This window comes from Phoenix dactylifera, chromosome 10 (genome assembly GCF_009389715.1).
Source record: "Phoenix dactylifera cultivar Barhee BC4 chromosome 10, palm_55x_up_171113_PBpolish2nd_filt_p, whole genome shotgun sequence".
Lineage (NCBI taxonomy): Eukaryota > Viridiplantae > Streptophyta > Magnoliopsida > Arecales > Arecaceae > Phoenix > Phoenix dactylifera.
The window spans coordinates 1,346,231-1,371,075 of NC_052401.1; the positions used below are offsets into that span (position 1 = coordinate 1,346,231).

Here is a 24,845-nt window from a genome sequence, read left to right on the forward strand (position 1 = left end):
CGCATATCAAGCATCTATGACCTCTCCAGCTTACTCTGAAGTGAAAAGGTTAATCTTATAATTATCCTCCAGGTACAGCACATTCTTTGGCAGCATAATGCTGCATGAAGTATCCCTTTTCTTCCCCTAATCTTGATGACATACATCTCATCAGTCTCTGTATCAATCAAACCCTGCATATGCACCACTACTGAGACAAACAGTCTCTTTATCCGGTGCTCTCTGATATGCATGGGCCCGCCATTGTTTTTGTAACTTCATCCAAAAGTACTAGCATTCATCGTAATCCAAATTCAAATCAATGTAATTCTACATTTGCAAAAATATACAAGTAGAAGGCTCACCAGAGCACCACCTCTCAACCAATGAGAAAATTCTCCAAACACCCAAGAATGGCCCAATAATTTACCCAATGTACAGGAAAAGAAAACCAACAGTAATAATGACATTTTGAAAATGCAAAAACTGGGAGGACAAAAACAACAGATGGCATATTTTCTTCCCATCAACTCATCTGCGTCTACGAGAGACTGCTGGAGAATTTACTGTTTGCTGCCTCCTGTATCTTGGAGAAGCAGCCGGTCCTTGGAAGGAAGGGTAAGTAGGTTTTGTGGATCCTGGGGCAGAACTAGGCCGCAGCGAAGATTCCAGGAAGCATGCTATGTTTAAGCGAGTCCTCTCTAGTTCACCTTCGAGAAGTTCGGTACTATACTGCTGTGCAAGTGCCTGAAAAACATTATTAAGTATTTATAGTTTTATACCAAGATAAATGGAAAGTTTAAAGTACCATGACATCCATAATCAGCACTGTGGAGGATGGTGAAATCTGTTGCACCAAGAGAAGTTCAAATGATTTCTAAATGCATATTCCAACCACAATAATAATAATAATACAAATGTTACTTGCAAAGAATGTTGTATGGAATTATGACAGCAAGAGCACACAAGTACTACAAAATTCTGTATTTATCACCGATCGTACCTAAGCAGATTCAGTAGTCTCGCTGCTACTGAAACAGTGTACCTTGGATCTGACATAATACATCAGAAGAAACTGCTTCCATAATGAAATCCAAATGAGGATAATGCCCATCACAAAACCATGAGATACAATACAACAGAAGAAACTACTTCCATAGCAAAAACCAAATGAAGATGACACTCCTCACCAAGGTATGCCAAATCAGTGGGAAACCGGATCGGTTCAGCCCTAAATTTCAAAATCCCTCCCAAACCACCCCAAACCGGATAGTTCGGAGTGGAACCAGTGGGGATCGCTTGGTTCGCACCCCCCCCCCCCCCCCTCTCCTCTTTAAAAGGCTTGGATCATGATCTATTGAACCAGTGTGAACTGCCCGGTTCGTTCACCCCGTACCGAACCAGTAGCTGACCGGCGTGGGTTTCAGTACCTGTTCAATGGACCTTGACCCTCACAAAACAATCTCAAGGGCAATGTCACTCTCACTGATCTTTCTTTTTTTTTTTAAGAATACGACAGAGTCATCACTTGAAAAGCAGAGCATTATGCGGCCTCTTGATTTTTATGTTTGGATTTAACTACCAAGGATAATACTAGCATGCAAAGCTTGGGTATTACCAATTTAGGGACAGCAGCCTTGGCATGTAAGGCACAACTACATTTTCAGGCACCATTTTTGTTGAAAAGATGTTCTCGGTGCTTAGATCAAGAATGCCTGCTATGAACATTATTAAACATAGCACCTGCAGACATAACAAAACCCCTCACAAATACCCTATGGTTACAAAGAGTAGTTAAGTTTTGGGCTTCCAGAGTAGTCTTGAAAACAGTAGCAGCTTTCTTTTTTTTAACAGAGTTACAATTAGTTTCTTTCCTATATCTTATGATTAATAATTTTCTTGAAATTAGCCCTCAAACAAAGATCTAAAAAATCAACTCTCATAGTTGTCCAGAAGGGGTACATCAGTAAGATTTCACATCAGGCATCATATCTATAATGAGAACAACATTAAACCTAAAAACTTTTTAAGTTCATTAAGAGAGTAAAGAATAATCTTACAATTAAATCATCTGGGGGCACTGTAGGTCCTTGATGCCGATCATCGGACATGGCATCTTCACTCCCACGAGTTGCACGGCGGTGGTGTCCTGGATTCTCAGAAGACTCATTTGCACTCTCACAAGCCTTTTCTAGTAATAAGCCTTGTAAAGACTTCAATGCTTCATGTGCATCCAGCGAGAAATATGTGTGCAAAACAGTTTCAAAATAATCAAGCTGCAGGTAAAGATGATCATTAAAAAAGAGTTCCAGACCCTCTTAGTACTCAGGTGGCTACACACCCGCAACAGTTCCAAAAGCATAAAATATTGATACAATTAACCTAACAAGTAAACGGTGACAAAGAGAAACATATTCACCTCAAGCATGAGCTGACAGAAGCCATTTGTGTCCAATGATTTAAGATCTTTAGTTTTGTTTTCATGGAAAAGGCTGAGATATGTATCAATTAAGCCCTCCACCAAAATTCCCAAAGTCTTGTCCAACAATGGCCTAGCACCAGAAAATACCTGCAATAAGCAATATCATGATTATACTGGTCCAACCGACAGAAAACAAGACCCATCAACTAATTTTGATATGGATGGAAGCCTTGCTCATCCAGCATAAAAGAAACCCAAATCTCAGGACATCAGGCTGTTACATTTTTATAAGTTCAGAAACAACTAAAATTCATGTATTATTATCCAATATTAATAACAGACCTTATTCATCAAGACATTATGCTACCATCGACAAAATTCTGAAAGAGATGCTGCAACTTACATAAATATAATTAAGCAAGACATTGCAATCTCATTATTTGCCTACACATACATACAAATGCATGAAGACATCAGAGTTCTTCATTTAGCAGTTGACTGGGATGAAACTGTTTTGAGTCAGATCTTATAACCCCTTAACATAGTATCCAGGTTCCTTGAAAACTTAATAGTGGAAGTTATAAAATTCCTGCACTTCTTATAAAGTTTGTGACCTTGGAAATTCATTGTCGACAGGACAGAAACCAGTAAAGGAAGCAAAACAAGAAAGCAGATAACATTTACTGGTCCAGAAATAAGAGATGATCTTTGGGAAGAGAACGCAATGAACATCACTTTTAAGGAATTAGAAATTTTTTGATAGCTACTCCATATTCACCGTTATCTGGCATTGTTGTTAACTCCTTGTATTGAAACTTAGGATGTTTCTTGCATGCATCCTAATTGTTTTTCTGTGAAATAAACTCAAGTTGGTCTCTCAAACACATATTCCCTTTATAAGGAACAGCTAACTGGCAACTATAAGCACCAAAAAAAGAAAAGCCAGGCAACAAAGACATGTAAATTTAGGCCCAGAGCAATGGTATACTTCAACAAAGTAAACCTCTGCATTTGACAGAATCAGCATTTTACACATCCATTAAGTTTTTTTCCACTTTCTAATCACAGGAATTCTATCCTTTATTTTATTTCTTAACAGAAAAAAATAATGAAAATATATGGAGAGTATATCCTGCATGATAGACACATTATGCAACACCTCTGCATGCACAGACACAAGGATGTGTAGTAACTCGATCGTTGCATCTCGAATACCCTGCCAGAGAGACAACTTATAAGAACCCTGAAGGAAAACAAGCTTTCCTTTATAGTAGATATTCATTTCAAAAGATAAAAGATATGAATAAACTAGCCATCATATTTTCCACATTTTTTTTACCTTCACATTAGGTGCTGCTCCCCATTGAACCCCAGAATCCAACAGATAATTTAAAGCAGCAGTTCTAACCAAGTTTGACTGATTGATACACAGAAAAACATTGAATTAGGCAGTTGTGTAAAGCTAAACAACATAAACCTAAGATATATTTGGCAACTACACATAAATACACATACACACATATACATATACGTAGGTTAGGTGTGAGAGAGAGAGAGATAGAAAGAGGGAGGGAGGGAGGGAGCATATAAAATAGCCCTGTGCACTAAAGGCAATAGTAAGGCACAAGAAACAAGTTCTGAGATTTCTGGGTACTCAAAAAATATTATTCCAGATTTCCTTCTAACAAAGGCAGGACAGGTAGATGGATAAATAGAAAGTGCATAACTTTTGAAGAACTTCATGCAGTTTTGTATGATAGATCCAAGGTAATGCAAATGATCACTTTGTAGTATCTCTTGATTATCAATCTTAATTTGGCATCACATCTTCATTTCCATTCTCGCTTAATTTACATTCCACATACTCTATCCTTGTTCTACAAATATTTAAGCCCTCATCCTCTAATATGTTCCTTCATAAGTTCAATTTAGTATTTAATCTAGTTCTCTTTTCATTAATTAACACAATATCATCTGCAAATAACACTTATCATGGTCCACCTTTCTGAATATTAGGGGTAAGTTCATCCACAATTAGTGTAAAAAAAGATGGGCTTCACACTGATCTTTGATGCAAGCCTATAATAACCAAAAATATACTTGTTGTATTTCATCAACTTCTAATACTTGTCAATGCCCCAGCATACATGTCGTCAATTATTTCAATATGCCATTTATGTACAATTATTCCTACTTAAAGCCCACCAAATTACTTTTCTTGGTATCCTACCATAAGCTTTTTCCAAGTCAATGAAGACCATTAATAGACTTTTCCTTTTTCTCCAAATTTTCTATCAACTGAGTGAGTAAAAAAAATAGCCTCCTTTGTTGATCTTTCAAGCATTAAGCCAAATTGGTTGTCTAAAATAGTTGTTATTTTCCATAATCTTTGTTCAATTACCCTTTCCCATAATTTCATAGAATGACCCACAAGCTTAATTTCCTGATAATTAGAATAATTTTGTACATCACATTTATTCTTATAGATAGGTACTACAATTCCTCTCCTTCAATCATCGGGTATTTTCTTGGTTTTAAATATTTAAATAAGTTAGCAAGCCAATTTAAGCCAATATCTCCCATGATTTTCTATACCTCAATAAGTATTCCATCTGGCTTTAATGTCCTACATTTTTGCATTCTTTTCAGTTTTCAAAGCTATCTTGATTTCGTTTTTATGAATCATACTAACAGAACCATTACTCCTCCCTAATTTTACTTCAATGAAGATTGCTTTAGTAAAACCTGCATTTAACAATTTTTCGAAATAATATCTACATCTTTCTTTAATTTCCTTGTCTTTCACTAATATTCTATTGCCCTCATTTTAATGCATCTAACTTGATTAACATCCTCAAATTTCCTCTTAACTTTAGCTGTTTTAGATTTCATGCTCATCTTCTTTTGTACCTAATCTATCATATAAATTATCATATGCTACATATGTAGCTTCACTAGCATTTTTGCATTTTTAGCCTCCTTATATCTTATAAAAATCTCGTTATTATTTATTTTTTTGCCATCGTTTAAAGCAAGTCCATTTAATTTAATTACCTCTTGCACGTCATTATTCTAACCCCAAATTTCTTTATTTGTATATCTTTTCCCTTTCAACTCTCCTGGAACGCCTTTAGCTACCCTCTTAGTACAATTAACCATTTTGTCCCACATTTTAGTTGATTATGATATCTACTTTACAATACAAATCTTAAACAAACTATTCTAATGTATTATCGCACAAGATTTAAGTCCATTAATTAAATTAGGCACTGCAGATGCCAAAAGATCTTATCATAAGATTTTCCAACATCAAAAGAGGCCCTTAGAGAATTCTCTCGAAAATAAACGAATGCATCTTTATGTCATCACCATGGTACGTGACAAACAAGGCAAAGAATAAACAAGCCAAACAAAAACTTCAAAAGAGGATGGATGTCGCACTATACCTTTGCAAATGTATACTGTTCAAGGATCTTCTCTTCAAGCGCTGAAAAAGATGTTACTAGGTCTCTTATATCAGCATATTGTTCATCCTTATCCCTAAATAAGGGCAAACTGTCAGAATGGCCAGAAAAAGTATATAAAACAATAAGTCCATGATAACCCACAGATTTGCTGACAGAGTAATAACCAGTGTATGTACTTTAACTAAGGTTAACTAGATTCGACATTCTGGCCTATGATATTGTTCATGCTCCACAACATGGCCATAAAATAAGCAAATTATTGTAATATGATTCATTGTAAGTTTCAACGGATTGGAGTGTGCAACTTTCTTTTATTTGCTCTCCCTCTATGTATGAACTAAGTGCTTGCATACATACATACATACATAAAGGCACATGATAGCTCAGGTATTATCTTATTTCTTGACCCTCTGACACCATATCAAACCCTTCTCCTGACTGCATCTGTCTTACTTTTTAATTGTACAAAGCAAACCATCTCAATTGGTTTATGGTAGTAGGGACAAATAAATCATGAAGTTGTAACTCATTCTTTATTTCATTTTTCTATTGATCCCAATGCCACTTTGACATATTGACAGTGGGATCAGTCTTCTAATCCCCTCTAAAGCCCAAATTCGTTACGGCAACCATGGAGGCCTTAGGCTGAAGGAATCTAGGCCCCTTAGTGGGTTTGTAATGTTCTAAATGAGAGAGCTAAACAGAGGAATGAAGAAAAAGAGAGGAGAAGAAATAAAGGGAAAAAAGAGAGGAGAAGAAAATATAATCATGTACAAAATTTTGAAGGAAGAGTAGCATATCATGGACAAGGACAACGAGCAGTGTAAGGTTCCATTCTCGCTCATAACACCTAAAAAAAATACCATACCTTGGTGAGCTAGGAGATATCTAGAGACTTCCTTGATAGTGAAGATTTAGGAGTTAGCAGGATTTTTGATATATTTGCAATTTTAGAATGATTATAAAACCTATCTTTTTCATAGTTTTCTAAGTCATATGATCAACTTGAATTTGTATCTAAGCCTGTGTTTCACTTGGAAGTAAAGCAGGAATAGACCTTATTCCTACCAAGCAGTCTTGCAAACTTAGGAGAATTATTAATCCATCAAATCTGCTTATATTCCTAGAATAACTATTCCCACGGGGTCAGGTTAGCATTACTCTTGGAGTAACATTATCTATTACCCTTCCCTCTATATTACATGATAAAGGATACCCTCGGCTCTAAAGTTATTCCAAGCCAGGGAATAAGAACATCAAGCAAAATAAAAACATAAATGTCTATTCCGAAAGAAGTAACCATCTTAATTCGACTTTTCTTATTCTCAAACCAAGCACAGCCTAAAAGAACCACCTTAGGTACAGGTAAGGTTAAGAAAGTTTGGGAGCCATTAGGACTGTCTCTTAAAGGTAATTTTGACTGGGAATCCGAAATTTCAGCAATCTAGTCTTCATTCTATCTTTTCTTAGGAAAGGATTTTACAGTCTTTGGACTTGCAGTGGATTACAAATAGAGTTTGAGTGGAGTCCATGAAAAGAATATTTCTTCCTGTATTGGTCGAGCTATTTGGAATTATAATTCAAGAGCTAAATTATTCTCAAAAAATAATGCAAAGCTACATTTCTCTCTCTTCAGAGAAGCATCTCTTTGATAAGACACTGTTAATGTTTTCCCCTGTTGCCTTCATAGCCACTACTCTAAAAGCTGGTGACTAGATGATTCTCATGAGCAATCAAGATAAACCCTCCAACAACAAATCCTCTCCATTGCAACATTAAGTGTTGGATTTCACCTTTCTACAAAACTTTAACCTAAAACAGTGGAGACTTCATGTTGTTGAAGAGCATGGATGGCGGTGTCATCCCAAACCGCCCAGTTCGGAATGTACCAAGTTGTTTTGGGAGCGGACCTGCACGGTTTTGCCCCTTAGTTTGAGAAACCGGCGATGGTGGGAGAGAGGCAGAAGGAAAGAGAGGAAGAGAGAGGGAGAGGGAGAGGGAGGAAGTGGGAGGGAGAGGGCTTTCGAGCCCCCTCTCCTCCAACCACAACGAAACTAGGGCTACCAACTTCACTTTAAAAAAGGGGGAGGGAGAGAGTAGGGGGAGGGAGGGGGGGAGAGGGTAGGGGGAGGGCTTTCGAGCCCCCTCTCCTCGGCCGAAAGAGATGGGACTCGAAAGCCCTCTCCATCTCCCTCCCTCCCCCTCCCTCTCCCTCCCCCTCCCCTCTCCCCCACTCCCCCCCCTCTCTCCCCCTCTCTCTATCTTTTCCTCCCTTCCGTTACGCCACGATAGGAGAAGAGGGGGCTCGAAAGCCCTCTCTCGGCACCTCTCTCCCCCCTCCATCTCCCTCTCTCTCTCCCTCCCACCAATCCCCTTCATTCTCTCCCTCTCTCTTTTCCTCTCTTTCGTTCCCTCTCCCTCTCCATCTCCCCTTTGTCAGTGCACCACGAGCAAGGTGCACCGTACCGGTACCGGTATGCGTACCGGTCGCCTACCGGACCGGTTTAAACCGATACCTAACCGGCCAGCTCTTCCCCGCGAAAGCGGGTGCGCCCGGCCGGAGTCGGAGAAGAAGAATAGGAGAGAGTGAGCGGGGGACGGGGGGAGGGAGGAGAGGCCTCCGCCGCCCATGGAGGGCCGCAAGGGGGCGGCAGAGGCTGGGGAGGGGAGCCGAGGTGGGGAGAGGTACACCGTACCGGTACCGGTAGGCATACCTAACCGACCAGCTCTTTTCCGCGGAAGCGGATGCACCTAGCCGGAGCCGGAAAAGAAGAGAAGGAGAGAACGAGCAGGGACAGAGGGAGGAGAGGCCTCCGCCGCCCACGAAGGGCCACAGGGGGGCGGCGGAGCCCCCAGTGGCGCGACGGAGGACGCAGCCGCGGAAAAAAAATTAGGATTTTTATGTAAAGTCGGCAAATCCGCCGCGGAAAAAAATTTAGAATTTTTAAGTGAAGTCAGCTAGCGATTTGCCGACTTCACTTAAAAATTTCCAAATTAAAAAACCGAGAAAGAAACAGGGGACGCGGCCACAGCCTCCGCCGCGCCCCCGCGGGCTCCCCTGCCCCCCCCCCCCCCCCCCCGCGGCACCGGCGGAGGCCTCTCCTTCTCCCTCCCTTCTCCACTCGCTCTCTCCTTCTCTTCTTCCTCTCCGGCTCCAGCTGGGTTCGGCATCTACGGGCCCTATACCGGTTTCCACGGCTCCGTCGTACCAGTCAAGGCCCGAACCGATACAGTACGTGTTGAACCAACCGATACGAGCTGGTTCAACATACTATGACCGCGAGTTGGCACAACACGGTACCGTACCGAGCAATCAGTATGGATCCCAGTATAGATCCCACTAACCTTGTTTAAGAGTTAAACTAACTATTTTCTATTCAACTTTAAATTGCTGAAAACTAATGAAACCATCTCACCGACAAAGGAGCACAGGAAAGTTGAAATCATGGTTCCTTTTTCTCAACTTGGAAACCACAACTGAGATTTTCTTGCATGAAAGTGCCCTAGATATAGGTGAAGACTAAAAGTGAGAAAAGAAGGGGTGACTAAGGAAAACTCCAATGGTAGTTTTGAGAAATATATGCCAGCTTACTCCCTAATGAGAAATGGAAGATGCTTCTATTTCAAGGGTTTGACCCTGGACAGTGCAAATATATACCATCTTGTCCCTAGTAAGAAAGCTTCTCCAGATTTTCACTGCTCTGAGCTTAAATTCTAGATTATTAGGAACATTCATGGTTGATCCATCAAATGTAGAAGGTACTTTCCACCCCAAATTTTTGATTTAAGCTATGGAAAGATTCTCATAAGAAATTTCTAGGGAGAAAAAACAAAACAGTCATAAGGATCTCAAATGATTAGGAGAAAGGGATTAACTGTAAAAGCACACCTGTATTGCAGCCATATGTGCTTGTACTTGTCATACAAGCTATGTGACAGCTCATCTTTGCAATAGCCAATGTTACTAAGAACTATTAACAGCTTTCTGTGGGAATCAGCAGCAGCATCACCACCGACACGAATACTAGATGACTCTCCGTCAAGACCATCTACATATCCATTCTGCAAGTGATTGCTTTCTTTGTTTGATTTACTCTGAGATATTTCACCACCAATTCGTTCAATATAACCTGAGTCACTTGCACAAATTGAACATGATACTCATGATGATAATTGATTATGTAAAATACCAAGTTATTTAATTACTGCATTCAATATTAAGCATACCTGCAAAATCCAGGAAACAATTGAGAAATGCAAGTCTAACTGATTCTTGAATTTCTTGAACATGTTCTAAAATGTCATCTGACTTAGTTGCTTCACTCCTCAGATTCTGAATCATACTGAACAGGTAGAAAGTAGAAACAATATCAATCCAAAGGCACTAAATACTGTAACTTATATTCTTAAAGGAATGCTGCTCTGCCTTTGTTTAGATGAACCATAGATCAAGGGTCTTCTTTTCCAAGAAGTGGCACTATCAAGGTTCGCCGTCTCGGTACCAGACCCTGTACCAGTGCCACACTAGCACAATGTCGGTACGGTATGGTGCAGAGATTTTTTTTTTTGCGTACCAAGTGTCGGTACGCCATCGGTACCGAACCAGTATAATACGCTATGCCCTGCACCGCCCGGTTTAAGCCGGTACGGCATACCTTGGGCACTACAATTTCAAAATCAAAATTGTAACAAAATAAATATGTTAAACTTTCAAAAATAACCTAGAAAAGTTGAGTGGAAAAATCAAATGTACCAGACAGTATAAAGAAGAAAATCCTTTTCATAGTTACAATATAGATTACTATGAAATGATAAAAAATTCTAGATGATTATTTTTTTTTACTAAACAATCATTAACTCATGCAATTAATACCTAATTTTAAGTCATGATAAAAAAGACTAATTTGCATAAATTTATCACAAGAACTCATCATTACTTAGAAGGCAGACAAACAAGACAAGGACAAGAAAGCAAAGTTAGCAGCAGCCAAAATAAGCAGAAAAGACCAATGAATTGTCAGTCAGGAATTACGGTGCTGGATATCACAGTGATATCACAGTGCCTCATTGACGATGTTCATAAGCAACCAGCTGCAGCAGGATATATACATACATACATGGTGGTGGATATCACAGTGATATTGTGGTTATGGTTTTTCCAGCAACATTAGTGCCTCACCGTTGATGTTTATAAGCAACCAGCTGCAGGATACACACACACACACACATAGATAGATAAATATGGACATACACACACACACATCTGCCATCCATACCCGGTAAGGTAAAACATCAATGGTGCATGTGTGAATGCACCAAACAGAGTCATTCTCATCAATCAAAATAAATACAGGAGGTACTTGCAAAAAAAAAAAAATCAGAACAAATGTCACAAACCAAACTCAAACTCAGTCCAAAACATAGAAAGAACAAGGAAAGGAGCACCGGTTTCTGAAAAGAGTTGCATATGCATTCAAGAGCTTCTAAAAAGATCAAAGAAGTTAACCAGTTCTGAATCCTATATGATCTTCAATGTTCATGATTTAATACTCAAAAAAAGAAGACTATACCCAGGTAGGAAATAGTATAGATGAAGGGAGATAATGAAATACAATCCCAAGTATGCACAAAGTAAATATCTCTTGCATGAGATGAGCTATCTGAAGTGTTCATTCACTGAAAAGCTCAAACTTATGAAGCATTGGATTCAGTCCACCTCCTCTAGAAACATGCTCTATTCTACCTGTAGTGCTATCATTTGCAGATCATACATGAGCAGTCAACTGATGGGTTTCTACCTCAATAAACTAAGAGAAATCTACATAGCAGGTAATTAAGAGGAAGGCTATGTGAAAGTCTCTGAAGAAATAAGGCGCAAGAGACACATGAATACAAATAACAGGAAACACACAAACATAAGTATAGATTTACACAGTGATGAAAAAAATTCATATACAATTGGCAGAATCCAAGAAGCATGAGCTTACACATCAATCTGGTCCATAGCTGATGTTGTCATTGCTCGAAATGCCAAGGGCAAGTAAGAAATTGCATATGGAGACTTATTTCTTTCCAGAGTAGATAAAGGAACCCATGTTTCATCTTTGACTATCTCCTTGGTTGTTGCCCGCATCCATGAGCAGAGCCTTAGTATATAAATCTTTGTGATTTCAAAATGAAAGGTGCGCAAAGTTTTAACTGGTAGAATCATAGAAATACTCAAAGATTATATCCTGTTTTACATTATTACTAACATACAGCTTTTTCAAGAGGAATAGTAAATACCAGCAGTTGGAGGAGCAGACTCTTTCCCCTCAAAAGCCTGACATGTTTTAGCTATTTCCCTTATAGCATCAGCCATGAATGGGCGAAGAATGTTTGATTCTTCAAAATCACGAAATGTATTGTGGACCTGTCATCAAAACAGGAACTTATCTACCTGTCTGTACCTACCAACAACAGGAATAAAAATGAACTGTATAATAATTGCACTCCAAAGATAAAGCAAATTCCAGTAGATATCCAGAGTACATAACAATCATGTCAGGAAGACAGTACACTCATAAGTGGTGATTGGGACAGGAAAAGTGCATGGATAATTCGAAAGGCGGATACAAAGCCTATACATAATAATAAGAAATAAGGCATATCAATATCTATGCAGCCATAATGCAAGTTACAGCCACAATTTGCATGGAAACATCTCCTCGAAGCACCACAATCTACATAAAATCATTGAAACTAACGTTGCCAGGGCACAGCCAAATGTCCGAATTTTGACATCCAAATGCAAATTTAGATTTCAAAAAGCTTGTGAAATAAGACACGACATTTTAGAAAAATATTAACTAAACAGTTGTATTCTTCATGTATCTTAATATTCAAATCCAAACCAATATGGCCTTTGATCCCGTATATTGAATTCAAATATGGCATTACAAGTAATTGCATTTTGGAGTTATTCGGATCCAATAAACCGCCTCCACTTTATAAACAATATCTATACTTTATAGCTTTTTAAGCATGCCAATTTTTGATACATACCAATCCCATGTACCACAACACTTTTTATTTATGCTACTGAAACTAGACATACAGGCTAACCCTTTCCAAGCCATTCCAAGCCGCCTTCTAACGCAGTGACATATAAGAACTCAAAACCCCCTATAACTACTCTCATGTATAACCAAATTACAACTCAGGAGTATGCTTTCATCAATATTTCACAAGCATCTTATAATCCTTTGTTCTCCATTCTTTTGTCAACACCACAAATATACTTGCTTTTGATGCTACATGGCTGGTTCAACGTAGAAGGCAAGATTATCTTAGATAAAGTTTGGTGGATGAAATAAGAATTGTCCCAAAGCAAGGTGCACCATCTTGGTACCAGGCCCCATACCGCCACCGCACTATTACTGTGTCGGGATGGTACGGGGCCGGCTCGCTATACCGACCTTCGTACCATGTACCGGTACCAAACCGATATGGTACGCCCCATCCCATACCACTCGATTCGGTACAATACAGCGAACCTTGCCCCAAAGTGTATTCCTACACAAATCTTAATGAGTGAGCCACCAAATATTACGAATCATTCTAGGATGGCTCGAAGATAAATGAATGCATGATGGCTAGGGCTATGTAATCAATTTGAGAAGTGATAGCATCATTAAGTTTTTTTTCCCCCAAGACTAACCATGAACAACTTATATGAAAGAATAAAAAAGGGAACAAATTTGGAAAGGTAAGTCGAGAAAAGGTTTGTTAACTAATTGACAACAAAAAATGTGAGAAATTACTATACCTTGAGCTCAAATGCAGATATAGTATCATGAACCATGGCAGCAACCTCTTCAAGAGAATGGCTTGAGTATTTCACCTCACCAACTTTATCCTCGCTCCTATTAGCAGCAGGTTTAGCATTTGTCTCTGAATCAAGAACTGTATTGCCAGCAGTGACCTTGAGAAAAAAAAGCAAAGTTAGCATATCCGAGAGTACTAAACAAGACTTAACTAGAAAGAAAACAAATTCAGTATTTTCCTTTATGGACATAAATGAAACTCTATCTATATACAGCTTTTCACATCCTTCACTACAATTCTATGAACCTCTTTTAATGTGTGACCACCTCTAGTTCTTGATATGCCTACATACTGAACTAATTCTGCAAGTGACAATTGAAGAACAAACTTGTAAATCATAATATCCAAACCAACTAATACAGTAAAGAAATTAACATCAGAAGTCCTATTAGCCTCCCACAAATATTAGCACTGTTCTATTCTGCAAGTCTGTTACTTAACTATAACAACAAGGTGGCACATGAACAACAATAACTAAACCAGGCTATCCATGTCAGCATAGGCTGGGGCACTAAAAGTCATATCAAAATGTTATGTCGCACCAGGAGGAACCTCTGTACATATTGATGATGTGAAGCATCTACTTTATTATCATTCATACATAACATGATGGAGATCAACAGTGAGAACATAGATCTTTTCTTAAATCAAAACATCATGCTCTTCACTATACCCTTCAATAAATAGTATTTATATGATAGATTTGAAATATCCTGCACATTTTACTTTTATATTTCCATTTTCCTATACGATTATAGCTATATGCAGCACATGAAAGAAAACGCCCCTTATGCAGCTCTCATAAAGATTAATAAGACCTGATAAACTGTGATGCTCATATAAAAAGGTCAAATTGTTGCTTGTAATTACCAAGATACTTTAGATAAGTTAGTTGATGATATCGAATGCAAAAATGAACGACAAGGGACTCTTTTGCTTCAATTCTTTTCTTCATAAATTGGAAAGAGTCAGCACTGTTGGCAAGGAAGTTTGGAACTTGGTGGTTCCACATAAGAACATAGCTTGTGTGTGAAGAAGATCCTCGATATGTAAAATTCTAGACAAACGTAGGTACACCATAGAATAGCACTTCGTATGGATGACAACGCCATGTTGAATCATCAGCTTCCTAATAAAATTTCATTTGGTTAATGTGTCAAGTAAAATTAGCTAAAGCTTCCAGCTTGAAGAAACCAACAGTATAAAGGAACCAAATACTAAGCAGATGAAAACTTTCCAAGGGCATCTCTCAAGCATACTCATTACAGTGCCAAAAATATTGAGCATTACATCTTTTAAACCTAAAAAAGCAGTAGAGATTGATTCAAAGTAATACCTTCGCAAACTTTCCACTGAACACAGATAGCGCTAATCTCCAGAATGCCGGCATGTGGTGGATAAGTACAGCAGCTAACCTGCAGATATACCTTCCTCTTAAAGCATCCACTTTTTCCCCCATCATATTTACCAGCTGTGAGTCAACTGGAAGAGAGTCACCTATGGACGAATCAACATCTAACTGGATAAAACAGAACATACCAAGCACCAGTCAATATATCTAATAGGAAAAACAGAAGAGTAACAATCATATTAACATACAGATGGTTACTTTAATTTAATTTTAAACAAAATAATAATACATGATGAAAGATAAATAAATTAAATCTTGAGCATAGTTTTTCAAAGGTGAATGCACATTTTATGCTTGAAATTAGTGTAACTCGATCAAGTAACTCAATTGTACATATAGTACTGCATGTATAGTTCTTTTTTATTTTCATGTGGCACTCCCTCTTTCCATCTTGATTTTACCATCTGGTTATTGATTCTTAAGAAATCTTAACAGAAGTAAATGGCAAGTTACAAATCCATAGGCAGTACAAATGCATTAACTAGACCACTAGCATATCACAAATAAAGCACTTACAGATTTATTCGAGTCCTGTTGGAGTTGCCTCCATCTTGCATCAGATTGCACTTTTTCCCGGATCTCATTGTGCAAAATTTCCATCCATGCCTCATGATCTAAAGTGCACTTTTCAAGCAAACCTCGAATCCTGCGATTCTGACAAAAGAAATGAAATTTAAAACACTTAGCTAAGTAAATGTCAAGCATCAAGACGATGAAACAGCATTAGAATTTTTATACATAACTAGTTTTTAAAGAACTATTATAAAGTACCTGAATGTTAAGATAATACCACAAGGGATCTGAATCGGGCTCCAACTCCAGCAACAGCCTAGCAATGTTCTCAAGCTAGAAGCACAGAACACTAGTTAAATGAAAGACGCATGGGGCCCTTAAAACACACGCACAAGGAACATATTATACCTACCAGAAGTAGAATTAAAGTAGGGCAAGGAATCCAAAATTTTGATATTAATTTATACTGAGTTATGAAACAAATTGGAAAAAAAGATTTACAATAAGAAAGGTCATGAACAAGGAAATCTTAGGGCAAAAGGAGAAATAGAAGGTCACTTGTCCCATCATTTTCCTCTCTTAAAAGTTTTCTGATTCTTATAATATATGAAAACCTTCTTTCCTTTTTTATTAACTAATCCATGTACAACTTAGGTGGGTTCCCCTATAAGAACGCTCAAGAAAAGTCAACACAGGGTTTTATCAATTAGCATTCGTAAGACATCAGGTAACATTACATTAACTTGTTTATTTTTTGTAAAAGTGAATTAGGCATGGGAGCAAACTTACATCAGCAAGATCAAGCTTTGGATCTTCCATTGATTTATAAAGCATGCCCCTAAACTCCTGCATCACTTTTTCCACCTCCTCAAGTACACGTTTTAGTATTCCCACCTGCAAGTAAAAATTTCACGCAACTGTAAATAAATTGGCCAGTAGTAAGAAAAGACTATGCATAGCTGCTAATCTTGTTCAAAGCAAGATGTAAGTATTGTTCTCCAAGAACATCAAAGAACATATGATACAAATACATAGTGCCTAAAATTTTACAGCATGACACAGAAACCTTGCTGTATTTTTAAATTTCAACAATGCAACAAAAGAATAATGGGAAACCAAGATATACCAAAACTTCACTCTGAAGGAAGAGTTTTGGGAGATTCATATCTAGAATCTAGAAAATAGCGTAACTTCCTTAGAATATGGTAGCTAGGTGAAATGCTTCTCAAGAACTTTAGTTATCAAGCACCATATGATAAAAAAGTTTGCAAAGAAGATACCAAAATAGCCAACTACAGTGAACTGTTCTTGAAACTGGAGAAATACCAACTGATGCATCAAAATAAATGAGTGGGATTTGGTGTGGAGTCTTTTGTGCGAGAGGGCAAGCAAGATGATCAAAAGTACAAAAAACGAAGACAAAGAATTTCTAAATTGGGTTTTTATCAAATCGTCAGTCTCCAAACTATGCCAACTTCAAGGTGTTGAATGTAGCTCTCCAATTCTAACAATCTAAGTTGAACCATGTTCTGACAGTTTCAAATCTTTGAACATTTAAAATGAAACTGGTTCATCTGAATGAAGGGATTTGCGATATCCAAGATTTTCTCATGATAGGAAATACTAAAATTTACATCTCAAGAAGCATTTCAAGCCAAATGTCTAACTAAACCAGAAATCCTGTTTATTTCCTAAGTTTAAGCAAGTTTTTGATCTTAGATAATCAAATACAATTGAAGAATTTCAGGTTCCCAGTGACCTGCAATGTTTCCTTGCAATAATTAGGTAAATAAAAGACTTCCTTCATCTTTCCTCTAAAAAAATAAAAAACTAAAAAAGAGATTTCCATTATCTCAAGTCTGAATCTTTTAAATTCTGCAGCGGATTAAAGAGCATGGGAGTCGGCAAAGGTAAAACTGCATTAGATAAGCTTGTAGACTTTTAACTTTTTGGTTTTAAATTAAGGTTCTAAAAGTGCATAATAATGTTGGCTTATAGGAATTTCATTTAAACTTTTTTGGTGCTTAAAGTGTAGGTCTTCAGTTGAGCTTCTGCTCAACACAAACCTTGGGAGTTTGTTATGTCCATGATAGAATGAAGTGTCTATAAGCTGATTCAGCTTCGTTTGCGACGAGCAAAAACATGGATTAAAAAACATATAATTTATGTTACCCCAAAAACAAAGTGTTATGTTCAAAACAATCCACAACTGAAAAAAGAATTCTAGTGACATTTACTGAAAGTAACTTTACTGATTCCTTTTTCATGCATTTCTATTAGGGCTTAGAAGTGAGGATTTAATTCATAGTTGACAAAGGTTACCATAAAATTCCACCAATCCTTGACATCCCTATTCTTTTGTTTAACATTCATCTGAACCCCTTGTTCGCAACATACCTAATAACCTATATAACAACCACAAAGCTATTGATGCTAGTTCTTAACAATCAAGTAAATAGAAGATGGCTCAAAGGTAAATCCAGCTATAACGAAAAAATAACATCCTGATGCTATACTAGAAGATTAGACTCAACCTTAAAAATAAATAAGGCATAAGACACGGTGACAACAATACAGCCAATACACAACTTTGCTATATTACTGAAATTACGTATTACATGGAGCCTAGATTTATCATTTAAGTTTCTATTCATTTTTCTTTCTGAGTTATCTTCTTCTATTTGCAGTTATGTTTATGTTCTGGCAGAAAGTAAATGGCTGTGTGCATTGAAGATATTTGGTCACAATATTGTGGCTCCTCCCTCTTACGGAAAAGTATGAAGGCAATCGAAAGGCCATGCGGCAATAGATGGGAGGAATCAAGTCTGGCCAAGATAAGAGAGCAAAATTCAGAAAAGATGACAGAAGAAGATACAGAAAAAACTATGAGGAACAAGAGGGAAAAACAAAGGGAATGCAGAGCTTTCTGAAAAGTGTACAAGAGGCCGTTTAATGCCTACAGAGCCTTTAGCTTGTACAACAGTGTGTCTCTTTACGGGCCCTAAAAGTTTTCTTTATTGTTTTCCTCTACCAAGTAATGAGCCCCAGACCACTATTACAGACGCACTTTGATACTTTTATCTGGATTCTAAAAGGATAAGGACCACTTTGACCCACCATAATGCTAATGGAAGACCCCTTTTTTCCTCCTTTCTCAAGGCAGAGTGGGGTGGATATAAATGAAACTTTCCCCATGTTTCTCAGTTTTTTCCTCTTTATAGCGGGTGAGAACCCATACTTAGGGCTTTCCATGGTTTACCACCACAAGACTCAATCCTTCCATATTCCTCTTTTGTCTAGTTCTGAGTCTTCTGACTAAAATAAATCATACTACAGTCCATAAATCTGTCATCAAGAATGATTCTAAGTTTGTAACCATAATGTACCACCAATCTACAAGAGATAAGAAATAACAAGAACTTCCACGCAATGATGAAAGTTAAGCATTCCCAATAAAAAACAGAGCAGTTTTACTGCCCAAGACACTAAAATGAATAAGTTGGCAAGGTTGACATACATGAGAAGGAAGCACAATTGACTTCGCTTTCCTGTACTCTCTAACAGCTAAATCATATTCGCCTTTACTAATGCTCCCACGAATTGCGCTCGGCAGATTGAACAGCGTGCGGAACCTCTGAAGCATTCCTTGAACTGATCTGATTTTCTCAGCTTGCACCTAAATTATGGTCAAGATGGATGAGAAATCAAGTTTATCAAATTTATAGAACCATTGATTAACTGCAAGCCTCACAGATGCAAACTTTTAAAACTAAGTATTCAGTTCTCTACCTGCCTCTCAAACAGAGGCTCAAATGCACGATTTGCTACTGCACTGATATTTTGTGTGGTTTGATGCAAGTGAGCAGTACCTGCACCTTCCGGATCTTCCTCTATCTGCCTCAGTTTCGACTCGATATCTGCAAAGAACAAAAGTAACCTCTTCCAGCATCTCGAAGCAATCTATCGAAACCCGACCCACAAATTACATATGTAAACACCATAAATATACATTGAAATTAGATGACTAAGTACCATCAATTGTGGTTTTGCAAGAGACAAAGCAATCAAAATTCTCTTTCACCAACTGCTTTTTCTGCACTGTCCTTCCCCTAAGATCAGTTTTTAAAGTAAGGGCACCAGATTCTAAATCTGCAGCACTTGTTTCTTGGTGAACCCGGGAAAGAAAAACCTTGGGATCAAAATTTGAAGAAGAATATGTTACTTTTTCTGCAAAAATTAAGACACAAGCTTTTGTTAAATAACAACAGCAGTGAAGATGAAATCAATGTAATAATAAAAGCACAAAATCCTACCACTATTATTTTGTGCTTAAAACACTATCTCCTTTGCTGTTACAGATATAGATACATTAGCCCATAAACTCTGGCTTGCAATCAAGCTAATACTGTGGTTCTAACCTTAAATTAATTTCAGACAATGGCATACTCACAACCAAGAATAAGCATGTAGTTGGAGAAAAATTATAAAGGAAAACTAGAAGTAATGAAAGAACCAGTTTGTTTCAGTTATTAAAATCTGACGAAACAAACACAAAATTGACTTAATGTAGTCCGCCATCTAGCTGAACCGTAGAAGGTGGAAGAGGGCCTAGTTTTGATGATATAATGGGTAAAACGAATTAAAGTCTCAAATAGACATTTTGCTTTTGGAACAATTTTCTCCTGACTCCTGTGACATCTACTTTTACTACTTTAAGCATTAGCAACTCTCATTTTTGCAACATTTCTTTTGGGGGTTCATAAATGTACTATCCTCTTTGAGTTACGCACTCTTTTAGAGTTTCACTCTATAGACGTGTTACATGGAAATGCAGGGTTCTAAGAAAAGGGGAGTGTACATATCTACTCCACATGCAAATGTCTCATGACTCCATTACAATTTCTATACATTGTACTCAACAGTCAGCTAGAATTTGCCCATTTATTGACTCAGGTGATTTCTACCATATGCATCCTGCATTATTTCTCTATTTCAGCTGCCTTTCACCTATAAATTTCCATTTCCAACCATTGCCCAGATTTTGAAAATGCAAGGTCTGAAGTTGATCAATCTTGCTCTTAGAGTTGCCAACATAGCTGTCAATCATCATGTTCCTAAACAAGAGTCTAAATAAATGCTTCACATTATCCACCAAATTCACTATTCTCCAAGGGGTACATTGATCCTTTACCTGCTTATTTTGTTGAGAGTTGACAATCACCTCTTAAAAGGACCGGTTAGAGACTTTAATCCTCGAGGTATTTGACTTCCAAACAGGCACCTAAAAGCCTTAATCACCATGTCTGAATATGGTACCAACTCAACAACCTTCAGAATCATTAGTAGATGTCAATCACAAAACACTGACAATGGCTCCTACTAAGAATATGCAAAAACCTAACTCCTCTAACTCTAAAAAGCACATGGAACAACTTATGTCCCAGAAATGGACAAAATATCCCTGATAAACATAGGCCATTCTTCTTGCAGCTTAATAGGAAAGGTTACAAGGAACAGTCAGAAAAATTACTAATAAGTGTTTTGACTCCTAGAAGCATTAAAAACCTTCTGGAGTGAAATGCACCATGCTAATATAAGCAATCCACTAAAGTGATGAGCTTATTCAAAAAATCTGGTTTACACAGCTCCATAATTTTGCATGAAAGTTCATCATAAGTACTATCACCCATGAACCTGCATGTGGATTCACTTTGATCATTAAAAGCACAAGTTCAACCATGTATATTAGAAATTAACAATGTATATTAGCATTTCAAACCTATATAAAGTATTAAGAGGATTAGCAACAATCAGGCCACAACAATTTTGGGACTCATCACTCATCATAAGGGTAAACTAGAACCAAAAGTAGCATACCTCGAGTACTGGGATCCAATGGATCAGACCTCTCTCGAGAAACTGGTGAGCTTACTGAAGCTGCAGTAATTAGCCTCAAAGATTTGTTATCTATTACCCTGTCAGTTCACAACAGAAACTAAATAAGGCAAAGAAAAGATAATGACAACCTAGAAAGGGTAGCATATGATAGTGTGGATAGAATCATTTTCATGAATTTTAATTAAAATTTCAAAACAGGCTACATGTCAATGATCAAAGACTGCCTGAAAAGAAGGAAAGAGAAAAAGAAAAATTTACTTGCAAATATCGCTTGAGCTTTCCATGGTACACACACAAATACATACATATATACACATGCATAAACCTATGTATGTACGAAGCTTCACTTTGAGCATGATCACAGAAATAATAGCTAAGACTAAATGGCTTCAAGATTTAACAGCCAAAAATAACTAATTTATTAATGTGGCAAAGTGGCAATCTGGAACATGATACATCATCTGAAGTAGTTGGATGGATATATGAACTGAAACATTCAATTAAATTCTAATAAGAGCAACATTTTAGAATTGAATGCATCCAAAAGCACAACTGGGGTTCCAGAGCTCGGGGGGAAGCAATTCAAGGCTGAGAACATGAGTTAAGAAAGCCAAAAAAAAAAAGAACAAAATTATTGGCGATGACCATCCATGTATATGAAATGTTACCCTAGTCCCAGTGGATCTAAAACTTCCACTCCTCGAGGTAGGGATTGTAAATTGGTAAGCGCCTTCCGACCTAGTGCTGTCCCTTTTTGCTCTAAGCTTTGAGCAGGTGCTGCCCTTGTCTCGCGCATTTCTCGGACTCTGCGAGCAAGCTGGAAATAAGAAAAGATAAATAGATCATTCATCTTTCACCTTATCAGTCATGAATATATCATTGAGCAAAAATGAGAAGTTAAATTGCAAATCCGCTAGCATAGATGCTACTCAGAATGGATCATAAATGATGCAAAAGATACCAAAAAGAACAGTGAAGATCTTGACAGTGCAGAGATACTGAAGGACCGGACAGGAGTTAGTGATAACAACCACTGCTTGTCCTTAATAAGTAAGCATCAGAGCCTTTTAAGGTTTAAAATATCATACTAATACACTACACCAGCCTAAATTTACAAGTATAGCTTACTGGCAATAAATACTAGTAATATACCAGTGAACTTGTTGATGTTTAATTTACCGTTACAGAAAACACAATTTATAAGTTCACCGATATTCTTACACTGAAAGCAGGTTAGCTGTTTGATTGAATGACCAGAAATTTAACCAAGCCAATTACAACACATGAACCAAACCAAATTCTAAACGGGGCATATACCAAATTCATGATCACTGTTAATAAGTCAAAAAACATCAAGATGCCACCCAACCATTGTGGAAGCAGACCTTACAGTGGAAAAACAATTGGTGCACTTAGCACCTGCTAACTGTGCATAAGTTACTTCTTCTTTCCTACAAAAGTGCCAGTTGGCACGTCCTTCTTCGAGACGGAATCAGCTAGTTGATCCCTTTTTTTCTAAATCACATCAGCCAGCTGATTCACTTCCTGTCAAGACACATAACCCACTTCCTTCCTCAGGCTATTGATGGAATAGGGACTATGATCGTTAGCATGGAGAAAAACTATAATGTGGTGAAGAAAAATAAAGAACATATGCAATAATTATCAGCAGGAAATGTTGATAATTGCAGAAAAAATGTCAAATTATATGTATCTTGCTTACGCTTCCCCTGGAAAGCAAGAGAACAACAAAATTTTTAGCAAGATCCATGACAGAACTCTACATTGAATACCACTTTAATATAAACAAACACATTTGATACAGAGCTTCCAAAAACTCTTCAACATAATTCAAAACAAATTCTGATGCACAGATCTCTTCAGCAGAAACAAACCAAGAAATTAGCTGAAACATGATGCCATAGTTCATTGAAAATTTATCAAGCGTGACTCCGACTCATTAGCACAAACTGTTCGAAAGGAGACCAGCAGCTGTTGTTACAAAAGACTAACGAGGTCCATGTCAGATTCGAGGACTAACCAATAAAAAGCAAGAGATGTGTTACTAAGGTCTAAGAACTCCTAAAAAGCCCATCTCAAAATCAAGAATTGGTCAATAAAAATGGGAGCATGCAATCCTAATAACTGCTCGCAAGTTCATCTTAAATTCAAGAACTTACCAATCAGAAACGGGAGCAAGAATTACCAAGAAATACTAACAAGTCCATCTCAAATTTAAGAATTCATCCATAAAAGTCGGGGCAAGAATGTGTCTGCCTCGATACAAGGTAATCCATTTTAGATTCAAAAGGACCAATCAATCAAGAACGGGGGGCGAATACCTCGGCCTCGTCGACCTTCTTCCAGCTCCTCGGCTCGTCCCCGTCCCCATCCCCCTCGTCCCTCGAAGCCTTTCGCCCCCGATTCCGCTGCGGGGGCCCGCGATCCCTGGAGGTATCCTCATCACCGGACGAGATACTGAGCAACTCGACCTCGGAGTCGTCGTCGTCGTCCGCGCCGCCCCTGCCCGGCCGGCGCTGTCCCTTGCCCATGGCGGCGCCGCCCCTGGCATTAGGGTTAGGGTTCCCCTGGCCCTTCACCATGAAGGGCGGCGGCGGGGGGGCTCGGATGAGGTTGACGACGGGCTTCGAGGCCTTGGACGGCTTCTGGTAGCTCAAATCGCGCTCCGCCTGCTCCTTTAGAGCCATCTGGAGGAGCTCATCCTCGTCGATATCGCTATCGCTCGGCATCTCTTCTTCTCGCCTTTGCCTCCCTCTCCCTCTCTCTCTCTCTCTCTCTTTCGCTTCCGGTTTTCTTTCTTGCCCTCTGCCCAGATCTGGCGGTGGCTTCCAAGAATGGAGAAAAAAAATGAGAGAAACTGGGGTCGGAGCACTCGCGTTAGTTTAAACGCGCTTTGGTTCGCCTGGCAGTCCTGAGTGGGTCCCCTGTGGTTTCTCGACTGGTCGCCTGCCTCGGGCCTCGCCCACTATGACCAAAAAGGCTTACATTTATTGGCGGTGGTGTGATTCGTGCAGACTCCCCCCGCTGTTTTCGACTTCTCAGAAGGGACGGTGGATTTTGCGCTGTTGTATGAATTTTACAAGGGCTGGAGGAGGAGGGATGACGACAGACATGAGGTGTCTGGTCCAATGATGCGACCTGGTTTAAATATTTTAGATTTTTTTCAGAAATATTTTTCTAAAAATTAAATTTATTAAAATATTTTTTAAAAATTTATATTCATTTCCGTATCCCATGAAATACTATTTTCTATAAATATTTTCAATAT

The 24,845-nt window shown here is 38.2% G+C and overlaps 1 protein-coding gene across 4 annotated transcripts; it reads right to left on the reverse strand.

Moving 5' to 3' along the window:
• Positions 1–256: 256 nt before the first annotated feature.
• LOC103703170 (exocyst complex component SEC5A-like) lies at positions 257–24,411 on the reverse strand. Of its 4 annotated transcripts, none has more exons than XM_039130712.1 (21): positions 23,899–24,410; positions 22,225–22,373; positions 21,536–21,633; positions 19,691–19,885; positions 19,448–19,575; positions 19,176–19,334; positions 16,448–16,552; positions 15,917–15,991; positions 15,662–15,799; positions 15,071–15,253; positions 13,676–13,831; positions 12,154–12,280; positions 11,856–12,066; positions 10,096–10,211; positions 9,758–9,998; positions 5,848–5,956; positions 3,741–3,818; positions 3,561–3,617; positions 2,399–2,548; positions 2,040–2,255; positions 257–726 (listed from the first exon to the last, which is right to left on the reverse strand). In XM_039130712.1, exons 1-21 carry the CDS (start codon positions 24,304–24,306, stop codon positions 511–513), a joined length of 3,315 nt encoding a protein of 1,104 aa, XP_038986640.1. In that variant the 5' UTR covers positions 24,307–24,410; the 3' UTR covers positions 257–510. The 4 variants fall into 4 exon arrangements, with proteins under 4 accessions (XP_038986640.1, XP_008784153.2, XP_038986641.1 ...); XM_008785931.4 differs by having other exon boundaries at positions 5,848–5,941; positions 23,899–24,306; XM_039130713.1 differs by lacking the exon at positions 3,561–3,617 and having other exon boundaries at positions 23,899–24,411.
• Between the last annotated feature and the right edge of the window lie 434 nt (positions 24,412–24,845).

What these genes read in the sequence shown, in the direction of transcription:
- LOC103703170 (XM_039130712.1), bottom strand. Translation starts at nt 24,306, where the DNA reads ATGCCGAGCGATAGCGATATCGACGAGGATGAGCTCCTCCAGATGGCT. An exon ending in TTAGATCCACTGGGACTAGG is followed by an intron (nt 21,634 to 22,224) that starts GTAACATTTCAT and finishes GTGAACTGACAG; the next exon opens with GGTAATAGATAACAAATCTT. An exon ending in CAATTGTGCTTCCTTCTCAT is followed by an intron (nt 16,553 to 19,175) that starts GTATGTCAACCT and finishes TTTTACTTGCAG; the next exon opens with GTGGGAATACTAAAACGTGT.